Source organism: Dipodomys spectabilis, unplaced genomic scaffold (genome assembly GCF_019054845.1).
Source record: "Dipodomys spectabilis isolate Male_0828 unplaced genomic scaffold, ASM1905484v1 ptg000422l, whole genome shotgun sequence".
NCBI lineage: Eukaryota > Metazoa > Chordata > Mammalia > Rodentia > Heteromyidae > Dipodomys > Dipodomys spectabilis.
Window position 1 is genome coordinate 6293720 of NW_024871099.1, and position 11909 is coordinate 6305628.

At 56.9% G+C, this 11909-nt stretch overlaps 1 protein-coding gene and 1 non-coding gene across 2 annotated transcripts; one reads left to right on the top strand and one right to left on the bottom strand.

Moving 5' to 3' along the window:
- Positions 1–5005: 5005 nt before the first annotated feature.
- Positions 5006–6934, top strand: Zfp36 (ZFP36 ring finger protein). Its single transcript, XM_042668155.1, has 2 exons — positions 5006–5086; positions 5934–6934. Exons 1-2 carry the CDS (start codon positions 5063–5065, stop codon positions 6870–6872), a joined length of 963 nt encoding a protein of 320 aa, XP_042524089.1. The 5' UTR covers positions 5006–5062; the 3' UTR covers positions 6873–6934.
- Positions 6935–10617: 3683 nt separating this feature from the next.
- Positions 10618–10711, bottom strand: Trnai-uau. The gene is made up of 2 exons: positions 10674–10711; positions 10618–10653 (listed from the first exon to the last, which is right to left on the bottom strand). It is a non-coding gene; the product is annotated as a tRNA-Ile (tRNA).
- Between the last annotated feature and the right edge of the window lie 1198 nt (positions 10712–11909).

Sequence of the window (11909 nt, forward strand, 5' to 3'; positions counted from 1 at the left end):
GAGGAAGGCCAGCCTGTCATGGAGGACCTTGGTGAGGACTTGACTTTTTTTTTTTTTTTGCAGTGGGGCTTGAACTCAAGACCTAGGTGCTGTCCCTGAGCTCTTTTGCTCAAGGGAAGGGCTGTATCACTTGGAGCCAAGCTCCACTTCTGGTTGGAGATAGGAGTCTCAAGGACTTAGCTGCCTGAGGCTGGCTTTGAACAGCAATCCTCAGATCTCAGCCTCCTGAGGAGCTAGGATTACAGCCATGAGCCACCAGTGCCTGACGAGGACTTTTTGCTAGGGAGAGATCCCACAACCTACTAGTTAGTGCACAACCACACACCAGGAGGGAGCTGCATTTACAACCATCACATCTGCTAGGCAAACACCAACCCAGGGTCCCACAATCACACCCTACCCCCTTGCAGATCAGATCCCAGGAACAGTCACCAATCCCTTTAAGGGAGCCTTCCAACAGGGCAAATCCGGAATCCACAAACAGCCCTGTAACCACCACTTAACCCGCTATCTCTACACCCCATCAGCAGCAGACTTTACCCGGCACGGGGCTGACTCAGCCCTGCCCAGCCCAGTCCTGATTGGCTGGAGACACAGATAAGACCTGGGCCTAGACGATGTCTTCAGGTGCCTGCGTTTGTGTACACTTCTGCTGTGCCCACAGACACGCGAGCACAGAGGGTGACATGGGAGTGGGGTGGGGGATAAACACGGACCAGCAGCCATCATCCCGTGGCGCGGCGGCGGCTGACGTCAGACACCAAAGTTCAGCCGTGTGACTAGAACCACATCTAGACACCCAGCCTACAATGCTGTCTCTCACATACACACAAGGCCTCTGACACGCTCACAAGCAGGGACACACACACACACATACATGAAGATCTGTACACACGCAACCACACCTGCATCTGCCATGCCCAGTGTGAAGGTAGTGTTTGCACAGCCCGTCCTTTAGCCAGAGTTCAGACACTGCTGTCACCCCAGGTCCCCCGTCCACACACGCACACAGATGTGGGAGGTGCCACGCCCATGGGTGCCCCCCATACAGATGTGCAGGGGTGCCCCGCCCAGGAGTGCCACCTCCAAGGCCGCTGTAGTCATCATTACACCGGCCTGGAGCCGGCACCAAGCCGGCGGCACCGGCCCGGGCCTTGGCTCAGCTCTGTTCACACGGGGACGTGGGGGATCCACGGGCACACTGGGGTCCCCTCCCGCTTGCACCCCCAGCCACCCCAGAGTTGGGCCTCCCCCCCCCCACTGTCGCCCTGTAATGCAATACCTCCCCACCAGCAAGCCAAGGCCATCCCAGGCCTGGCCGCGGGTCCCCACCCGCAGCGCCACACCGCCCCCGGGGCGCACGGGCTCCCACACCCCCGCGTTTCCCGTCCCCGCTTGTTTTTCTGGAAACTCTGCTCTTCCCTTCTCCCCCCCTCCCCCCCTCGCGCGCGCGGCCGGAAGTGCTCGCTGTATTTTTAGCCTCTCTGGTTTCCGCCCCTTTCTCTCTCTCCTCCAGCCCCACCTCGCCGGCCCCGCGGCCCCGCGGCCCGGCCCCGCCCCGCCCCGCCCCGCCCGGCCCCTTCCCCACCGTCCGTCATTCCCGAGGGGTTTCCCGGCCGCCCGGCCCGCGGGCTTCCCCCGCTGGCTGCCGTCGGGGGTGGGGGTGGGGAGGGCCAGGCCACCAGACCTTCCTCCAGGCCTGGGCACCCCGGGCTGGGGGTCCTGACCCCTGATCTGAGGGAGGAGGCTGGGGCCCAGACCCTGGTGTCTAAGGGAGGAGGCTGAGCCCTGGACTCCTAAAATGTGAGAAGGAAGGCTGAGGCCTGAACCCCTGGCTCTGAGACTGGAGAGGCTGGCGGGGGGGGGGGGGGGGGGGGGGGGCCTGACCCCCTAGGTCTGAGAGACCTTGATCCCTGGGTCTGAAGGGGGAGGCTGGGAGCTGAACCTGTGTGGTAGGAAATGGAGCTCCACATTCTGCTCCCTGGATCTCACAGTCTTTTTTTTGGGGGGGGGGGGAGAATACACCCCCCCAACCCCTTGGAGAGAGGCCCAATCGCCAGCCTCCCTGCCCCAGTCTCCATGACTCAGCAGAGGGGAGGAGAGAGGGGAGGGAGGGGAGGCCCCGGCTGAGTCAGGGGTGGGAATTTCTCGGGCTCCTGGGAATCAAATCTGGCTGGGCTCAGCCGTGATTGGAACCAGAGCCAGCGCCAACACCAAGACCCCGAGGGCTCCTCCCACTTTTTTGGTTGGATCCCACCCGAGGCTCTGGGGCAAGTTAGAGGCTGGGCAAAAGGCGAGTTCCCTGCGCCCCTCCCACCCTCCCCCTTTTTCCTCCTGTTGTCCCCAAGGCTGTGTTTACAGCAGACCAAGAGCCCTGGTTACCAGAGAGGAACTGGGGTGTCCGGGCCCAGCCTCCCCGTCATGGCTTCCAGGAAAGGCCCCCTCCCCCTCTGGGTCCGTGTGAGTCACAGGCAAGCAGGAGGCCGCAACCGTGCCAAGGCGGCCTGTGGCCCGCCCAGCTCACGGGACCAACCCCCGGAAGGTCCCTGCACCCCTGAAAAGCCTCTCATCAGGATTTCCCCCTCTCCTCCCTCAGGCCTAAGGAAATCAGCCAGGAGCCTGACCTGAATCTCCTCACCTCAATACAAGCCCTCCAGAAAACGCTGCAATGTCCCTGTTTTGTGGCAATAATTTCTTCCTCTTTTTTTTTTTCCCCTTTTGCAAAGCCGGTCAGCTCATCCAGATTCCCATAGGCAAATGAATTCTCCCTGGTCAGGTGGTACATACCTGTAATCCCAGCCACAGCAAGAAACTGAAGCTGGTGGATCCCTGAGGGATAGGCCCGCCTGAACTACATAGCAAAACCTTGTCTCAAAAAAAATAAAAAAAAAGGTTTCGGTAAGCTAGGGAATGATCCTGAAAAACTTAAACTTTGGTAACAGCATTGTCGATTTTTTCCCCCCTTAACATTGAGGATGGCTTATTTCTTCCATTTTAAGCCAGCCATCTTCCTCTATAATAAAAGCCTTCACTGCCCCAAATTGAGTTTTCTCAGAGGAGAAACCTCCTAAACTAAGGCCCCAAGATTAGGCTGCTGCTGCTACCATTCAGTAGCTGGAATAAAAGAGTAACTTGACATTGGGTTTTCCATCTCTTAAGTGGACACATTGAGAGTATTGGCAGAATTATCATCGTTCCTTAGTGTAAAGTTTGAGGGCTACGATGGCCCGATTTGGAAAAGACAGTCCCTTAAGACCCTTACTAAACCCAGGCATCAGTGGCTCACTCTGAAATCCTAGCTACTCAGGAGGCTGAGATCTGAGGAAGGTGGTTCAAAGTCAACCCTGGCAGAAAGTCTCTTATCTCCATTTAACCACCAAAAGCTAGAAGTGCAGCTATGGCTCAAATGGTAGAGTACAGTGCACCTGGAGTTCAGGTCTCCCTCTCTCTCTCTCTCTCTCTCTCTCTCTCTCTCTCCCTCTCCCTCCCTCCCACCCCACAGGCCCCCATATATCCTGGACCTCACCCCCAGAGAAAGTAGGGCTGGAAGGGTGTTCCAGATCTCTCTTAAAGAAATCTCAGAGGACAATGTTAGCAAAAAGAGCTCCCTTCCCATAGCTTAGTCCACTCCTTCCCTTCTCCACAGCTTAGCATGCTCCCTTCCTAGGCAACACTAGGCCCACCTAGCAAAGGCAGTAAATAATCAACCTCCAACCCCCTTTTCCTTGGGATGGCGCTTCAATTGGGCAGCTACCACCATCTAAGGCAAAAGAGTCCCTTAGAGTGACTTCCAGGTCTGAGCAGTTGCAGAACCCCTTATCTACTATTTGGACAGCAGCCATAAATCCTCATCTGCCATGATGAAGCCCCTGGCCCTCAGGTCCACACCAGGATCCCCGCCTCCTACCCCCTCCTAAGCCTCCTAGGTAATATAGGTCACCCCAGACCATAGCCAGCGCTGCTGCTCACTTCTCCCTTGTGAGAAGGGGTCTTGCCTGCCCCTTTTCCAGCAATACACCTTTCTTTGTTCTCTGTACCTGTTGTTGTTCTCCGTACCTGGATGTCTGCGTGGTTCTCTGGCAAAGTCTAATAATCCTTGAACAACCCTCTCCCAGGCTCCTAGGGTTGTCTTTCTGAGAAAGTGTTTGTTATGGGGGGGGGGGGGGGTTGCAGGAGGAATGAGCACCTGCTCTGGGGTTTGAATTCAAGCTCTGCCCTTACACTTTTTGCTCCAGGCTAGGGCTCTATCACTTAATCCACTTCTGGCTTGGGGGTAGTTTAATGGAGATAAGAGACTCAGAGATGCTAGCTCAGGCTGCCATTCACCTGAGATCCTCCGAACTCAACCTCCTAAATAGCCAGGATTACAGGCATGAGCCTCTGGCTCCAGGCCCCAGATTGTATTATTATTATTATTTAACGTGCTCCTGCCCTGCCCTCAGCCCTGCAGTTCCCTCACTTCCCACCTCCTCCTACTTTGTGATGCCCCTCTCTGTTTTAGTCTCTAGGTGTGTGTGTGTGTGTGTGTGTGTGTGTGTCTTGCTTTTTTCCCTCTCTCATTTCTCGCCTTTCTCTCCAGTTATGTCATTTCCCCACCCTAGTCTGTGGGTCTATCACAAGCCCACGCCCCTTTGGACTCTGCCCAAGTTGATCGCCCTGGGAGCCCTGGCCTCCGCCCCCCACCTCTGCCCCAGTTCCCTTTGCTCTCCAGTCTCCAACCTTGAAAACTAGGTAGACGTGCCTAATACAAACTCCCCCCCCATACACACACACAACACCACCACCCCCCCACCCCCCCACCCCCCCCCCACCCCCCCCCCCCCGGCCAAATTCAGGGTCAGCTAGCCGGGGGCGGGCGGAACTAGTAAGTGGCCCGAGGGGCTGGGCCGCGGGCGCGCGTCCGGGAAGCGCCCCCTTGGCCTCGTCGCTGGCCACGCCCCCTCGCTACGACCACGCCCCCACGGCACAATATAAAAAGCCGGCGTTCCCAGTTGCCCCTGCAGCCGGTCTACAGCGCTGGGACTTCTGGCTCTCCACCGTTCCCCGGCCACTCGCGCCAACCATGGATCTCTCTGTCCTCTTCGAGGTCAGTATCGATCGCCAGCATTCCTGGGGAGCCACACTTCCAGATGACTCTCTGGGGCGGCTATCTTGGGGCAGGGGGTGGGGTGGGGACAAGGGTAGGGGGATGCCCTATTTCCCCTTCATCAGACCAAGCCTGGTTACATTTTGGAAAACTGAACCTGCCAAGTCCTGGGGACGGAGTGGGAGATCTCGGCCCCAGGCCCTGGATCCCAGGGGATGTGTGCAAGAGAGGAGAATGATCGTGGAGGCGCCGGTTCAGGGCTCAGTAGGGTTATCTGGAGGCCGAAGTGGACCCTCACACTTGGCTCCCCCTTAAATTGCTGAGGGCGCGTTTGTTCTTCTGATTTTGTTTATTCTGTGTGGCGCGGAGGGGTCCCAGTGTCAAGGGTAGGGGTGGGGCGTTGACTTTGGCCTCTGATCTCTCCGTTCAGAGATTTCAAAAAAAAAAGTCCAAAAGAAATCCGGGCGCTAGGATCAACTTTGTTTTCGGTTGTGAAACTATTGGGAGCCTGGTGCTCCATCGCATCCGGGGGAAAGGGGGAGAGGCCCCAGAAATTCAGAAGTGGGGAACACTGGTAGTGTGGCTCTGGACACTCGCCTTGATCTATCGGGAGGAGAGCTGGGGATTCCTCGATCCTTCCGGATTGGTTTCATCGGTGGATGGGAGCCCTTGTTCTGAATCACCGGGGAGCTTGGAACCCTTTTGGGTTTGTGAGATTGGGTGGGGCTCAGGCCGGGGAGCCCACAAACCGGACTGGCAGGCTTCTGCAAGTGTCCTGCAGCTGGGGCGGGGCGGCACCTTGGCCTTTTCTCCTTCGGGTGTCCTAACCAAACCCTGTTCCCAACAGAGCCTGCCATCGCTGAGCCCCGCCGACCTGCTTTCATTAGACCACGGAGGAACGGAGTCTCCGGGACTCTGGAGCCTAACTTCATCTGATTCCAGCCTGTCTGGGGTGGTGGGTTCTCACCTGCCTGGCCGGTCCACCAGCCTGGTAGAGGGCCGAAGCTGTAATTGGGTGCCCCCACCCCCTGGCTTTGCACCCCTGGCTCCTCGCCCGGGCCCTGAATTGTCACCCTCACCCACATCACCTACTGCGACTCTGACCACCTCATCCCGCTACAAGACTGAGCTCTGCCGGACCTTCTCAGAGAGCGGGCGCTGTCGCTATGGGGCCAAGTGCCAGTTCGCCCATGGTCTGGGCGAGCTGCGTCAGGCCAATCGCCACCCCAAGTACAAGACAGAACTGTGCCACAAGTTCTACTTCCAGGGCCGCTGTCCTTACGGCTCCCGATGTCACTTCATCCACCATCCCGAGGAGGACCTGGCCGCCCCAGGCCAGCCGCACATGCTACGCCAGAGCCTCAGCTACTCCGGCCTGCCCATGGGCCGCCGAGGCTCGCCACCCCCTGGCCTGGTGGACCCTTCCTTGTCCTCCTGTTCCTTCTCGCCCTCCAGCTCCCCACCTCCCCCCGGGGAGCTGCCACTTTCACCCTCTGCCTTCTCTGCTGCTCCGGGGACCCCTGTAACTCGAAAGGACCCCGCCCCTTCCTGCTGCCCCTCTTGCCGAAGGACCACTTCTGGCAGTATCTGGGGGCCCGTGGGGGGCCTGGCCCGGAGCCCCTCTGCACACTCCCTGGGGTCTGACCCAGATGAGTATGCCAGCAGTGGGAGCAGCCTGGGGGGATCCGACTCTCCTGTCTTTGAGGCTGGGGTCTTTGGGCCACCCCAGCCTCCAACAGCCCCCAGGAGACTCCCAATCTTCAATCGCATCTCTGTTTCAGAGTGACAAGTGCCTTCTAGTTAATTGAGCTGGAAATCAAGGAGGAAGACACTTGTGGGGACCTGGGGAGGGGGCGGGGAAAGTGGGGGAACACCTCAAATCGAGAGGACCTCCATCCACATTCCAAAAATGCATTAACCTGCACCCCCTAATGATGCCACCTCTGGGGCAGGTCCCCAGTGCCCAAGCACAGTGTTTTCTGCTGTTAAGGACAACAGTGTTTTCTGGGGTAACTAAAGATGTAGCAGATTTGAAGGAGGCAGTGAGCCCTCCTCCCCTCCCACCCCAACTCTGGTCTCTTGGGATTTTATGTGCTGTGAAGCTGGCCCTCACCACCCCTCTCCCATTCTTCCCCAAGGTGTCCCCTGGGGACAGTCCTGGTGCTCAAAATGTCCCTCAAGCGCCTAGCCAAAGCCATTGCCAAATTATTCCTCCCATACTAACTAGTGGGCTCCCCCTCCTTTTTGTTTTTTATTTATGACGACTCTTATTTATTCTAATAAGATTTTATAGTATTTATATATATTGGGTCGTCCAATTCCCTTGTACTCTTTTTCTAATATTGGAAACAATGATATTATTGTGACAGTGCTATAATATATAAAGTAATATATATATATATTGTTACTTTGAAAGTCTATTTTTGTGTGTGTGTGTTTTGGAATTTTTAAATAAAAGGAATAAAAGTGGAAGCTGGCTTTTTTTTTTTTTTGGCTTTCAGCGGGAAGGGTGGAGTGACAGTTGGGGTGGTTTTTGTTTTTTAAGGCCTGACCTCCAAATCTTATCCAGCGCTGAATCGCCCAGCCGCACTTACCTGGCAGGAAGTGACGTCACCAGCCCGTCGATTCACCTGAGGGGGCGGGGCCAGGTGAGATCACCCAGGATGGAACCTGGAGAGCCAGTTCCGGGGCTGCTTGGGGCGGGGACGGGGGGCCGCGGCCGGCACATTTCCGTCCCCACGGGGCCCGGGGAGGCGGGGGGGGGGGGGGGGGAGCGGGGCGGAGGGTACAGAATGTGCTGGATCGCCTGTCCCGGCGGGCGGGGGCGGCCGGCGCGGAGGAGGGGTCACCCCCAAACTGACATCTTGGGGCGGGGGGCGGGATCCTATCGCCTACAGTCTCGACTTTACAAAAAAGTCTGGAGGTGTCAAACTTTTGGGAAAAGTTAGCCGGGGAGCTTTAAATAAAAGTTCCTAGTTGCGGAAATCTGGGCTCTCTGGATTCTCAGGCCACTTCCCCGAATCTGATGGGATCCGGGGGGAGGAGGGGGGGGTGTCTGGGTCTCGGACCCCATTTCCCCCGGGATCAGGGCTCGGGGTGGGGGGCGGGTGGAGGGGGGGCCGGGCGGGGCGCGGGGAGCCGCGTCGCCCGACCGTACAAGGCAAGAGGCGTCGGGAGTCATCCCCGGCCAGAGGCGGGTGCGCCCGGAAGCCGCCCCGCATCACGTCAGGGCGCGCGCCCCGCCCCTGGCTATCTTCTCCTCCCCCTGGCCCCCCTCCTCCCTGCCTCCCTCCCCGCTCACTTCCTCTTCCTCACCCCCTGGTCCCCCCAATTCTTCCCCTTCCCCCCCTGCTCTCCTCTCCCCTTTGCCTGCCATCCTCCCCCCCTCCTCACCCCTCTTTCTCTCTCCCCCCCTCCCCAGCTCACCCTCTGAGGTACCCTCTTCCCCTGCAGCTCCTCCCCTCCCCTCTCCTGGGGCCTCTTCGCAGTCTCCCCATTCCCCTGGCCCACTCTGACCTTTGGTCTCCTCTTCCAGGAAATGGCTGGCTTCCCTTTTGGGAGAGGGTTTAGGAGACAGAGAAACAGAAACCCAGAGACCCAAAGGCCTGGTGCCCAGGTAGTTTATTTTATTTTTAGTGTTTCCCTAGGTGTCCTTTCTCCTGAGTTCAGGGACTACACTTGGCTGGGCGCCCACCACCTCTCAGCGCTGGGCCTGTCTTTAAACAGATCTCCTGGCTCCTTCTAGAAACAAACCCCTGGCTGCAATGGAGCTCAGTGATATGACAACTTCGTTTAGCATGTGCTAGGTTCTGGGCTGGATTCCTAGCACACACACACACACACACACACACACACACACACACACACACAAAGCTGGGCACAGCTGCCTGTCATCCTATCTACTCTGGAAGCTTCGATCGGAGAATCAGGGTTCAAAGCCAACCCCGAGCAAAAAAGTGGTGAGACTCTTATCTCCAATGAACTAGTCAGAAAAGGCCGCAGGTGGTGCTGTGGCTCAAATGGTAGAGCACCTAGCCTTGAGCACAAAGAGGCTCAGGGACAGCACTCAGGCACTGAGTTCCAGCCCAGGACTGACAAACAAAAACCAAAAACACAAACAAAAAACAAAACCCCAAACACCCGTACCTCTCAAACCCGTACTCCAGGGTCACAGCAACTTGGTTTGATCCAACTTCAAAATAGATCCAGAAGAACAAATAGATCTACAGTCTACCCTTCAGGCCCAAGCCAAGGCCATAGCCCCATCCTCCTCAGAACTTCCCAGTTGATCCTTCCTAGTTCTGCTTCCTTCCCTAATCTCCTTTTTGGCCCTCTGTAGCCCCACCCCCACCTCCCAGCCCCCAAACCTAAGGAAGCCTCTTAGGATACCAGAATCAGATTACAAAAATCAAAGTCCAAAGTCCTAACCACTGAACACAGCCAAGTTCCCATCTCCTCCCCTCCCCCTGTTCTCTCTGCTCTAATCACGTTGGCCTAGCTTTTCTACCGCTGCCACCAGGCCTTTGCACTGAGTAGCTCTTCTGCCTGAAAACGCCAACCCACCCCAAGCTCCTCATTATAATCTCTGCTCAAATGGCCACACCACCTCCAGTTTCCCATCCTCACCATCTTAGAGTTTATTTGTGACATTTACCACCTGAAGGATTGACTCCCATCCTATTTTCCCAGGTGCATACAGATACCAAGCAACCCACCAAAGGTAAGTGCAGACTGCCTGACTCCTGCAGGACAATCTATCTAAGCCAGGCTGTAACCATCCCATTGTGGGCCCAACCGAAAAGCCCCCACCTCCCTTGACCTAGTGGCTTTTTCATTAACCTCTGCCTCCTTGCTCAGACCTCGTCAAACCCAGCTCCTGGGTCAGCTCTACACAGTCTCTTAGCTGTGGGAAAGCTGTGTCCCTCGCTGCTCTATCAATAAACAGTCCTGGCCCTTGGAAGATCGAGTCCAGCCTGTTTCCTTCCTTTCTCCTCCATTTTCCTAACACCAGCTAAAATATAAAATGTGTTTAATGCTTACCTTTATAGCAATCTACCTCCATAGAGGGGTAAGAGAAGACAGAGTTGGATAAAGGCAGAAACTCCCTGCTGTCATCTACTGAGATTTGCACGTTCAATTCCACGGCCAGCACATGTCGAGAGGCGATGTTGCCCCCTGGTGGCCGACATGTAACGGCACCATTCCACACTACAAAACAAAATGTAAATGAAAACGTCCCTTTCCTCTGAGTGGTGCATTTTGGTTGATTTACGACGTGAAAAAGTTAACACGAATGAGAAAGCTTAAAAAAAAAAAAAGAAGACTCCAGGTTAAAAGAATAAAAACCTAGTGTGGTAGTGTATACCTAGAAATAAATCTAGATACTAGGAAGACTGGCAAATTCGTGGACAGCTTCGGCTACGTAGCAAAAACTCTGTCGCTAAAGCAAAAAAAAAAAAAATCACAAGAGCAGAAACAACAACGTAACAGAAAAGAGAAAACCGTGTCCCAAGGAGGTAAAAATCAAAAAGTGCTCCAGGTGAGGATCGAACTCACAACCTCGGCATGGCTCCGCCTAGCACTGTCTTATAAGTACCGCGCGCTAACCGATTGCGCCACTGGAGCTCCGGCCGCACCCCTCCGCCACGGCGTCCTTCACTTGCGGGAGGCCACGTGACCTCTCTAGACAGTTCCGCCCTGTGTTGCATATGTAAATAGAAACGTTTCTTGTGACCAATCGGAGAAAGAGCACGACCAGTTCCGGATTCTCACGCCTCGCCAGTTCTTAGCTGTAAAAGGGAGAAAAGTCGCCGCCGCGCTTGGAATGTGGGCTGCGGCCTGCTGGAGACCCCGCCCATCGATCTCATGAATATACATGAACCAAGGAGGCGCGCGGCGCCTTAACCCTTTGTTGGCGGGCCGGCCGGAAGGCGGCCCCTCCCCCTCGCGGGCGGGAACAGGATGTGAGCCGGGGCGGCCGGGTAGGTGGGAGGGGGGGGTGGAGGGTTGGGAAGCTTTGGGTGACCGCCCCCCTATCCCACCTCGGGCACCTAATTCTCCCGGCCGTGGCTGTGGCGCGATCCCCACTACGGATCCCGGGTGCGACCCATCATCCCAGGGCCAGAGTCTCGGACCTGGGGATCCGGAATCGCCTCAGGACGGCTTGAGAGAGAGACCTCCAAGTCCAGGCACCCCGCACCCCACTTTGAGGACCTCGGATGCCCAGCGCCCCCTCCTGGAAGATTGGGGACCCCTGGAGGCCGACCGCCCGTCCAGCCTGCACCCGAGCTTGAAGACCTCAGCATCCAGGACTTGCCCGAATCCGAGCCCCCCAAAACTGAACTTCTCCCTCCCCACCCTCGGCGGGGGGGGGGGGGGTGACGGGCGAGTTGAGAATAACTTGGGATCGATCTGGACCTGTAGCGCCCCAGTCAATCTGTTTTGGGGTGTGGCTCCTCCCATCACTTCCAGAAGACCCAGAACTTTGCGATCCTGGCGCTCCGCGTTTTAGGATGGTTTCTGCTTGCTCTCGGCCTCCTCTTTAAGTCTTAGGGGGGAACTCTCAGGAATCCGAGCCCCCCCCCTTTCCTTCAAGAATTTGGGTCCCCAGCGACCCGCCCCCCTCCCCCTCTTCCCCCCCCCAACATCTGAAACCACAGTCGAAATTCGCAGCATCCCTTCCTGAGAACATCAAGAAACTCGGCCGAGAGGATCCTCAGATTCTGGAGAACCACAAGTTCACCACCAGCCCCCCCACCACCATCACCACCGCGAGTCGGGGGTACCGCGTGGGGGGGGGGGGAGAGGGCGGCTCGCAGCCCGG

Excerpts from the sequence above, each read along its gene's own strand:
- Zfp36 (XM_042668155.1), top strand. The coding sequence starts at position 5,063 with ATGGATCTCTCTGTCCTCTTCGAG. Across the intron at positions 5,087-5,933 it reads ATCTCTCTGTCCTCTTCGAG|AGCCTGCCATCGCTGAGCCC; the intron begins GTCAGTATCGAT and ends TGTTCCCAACAG.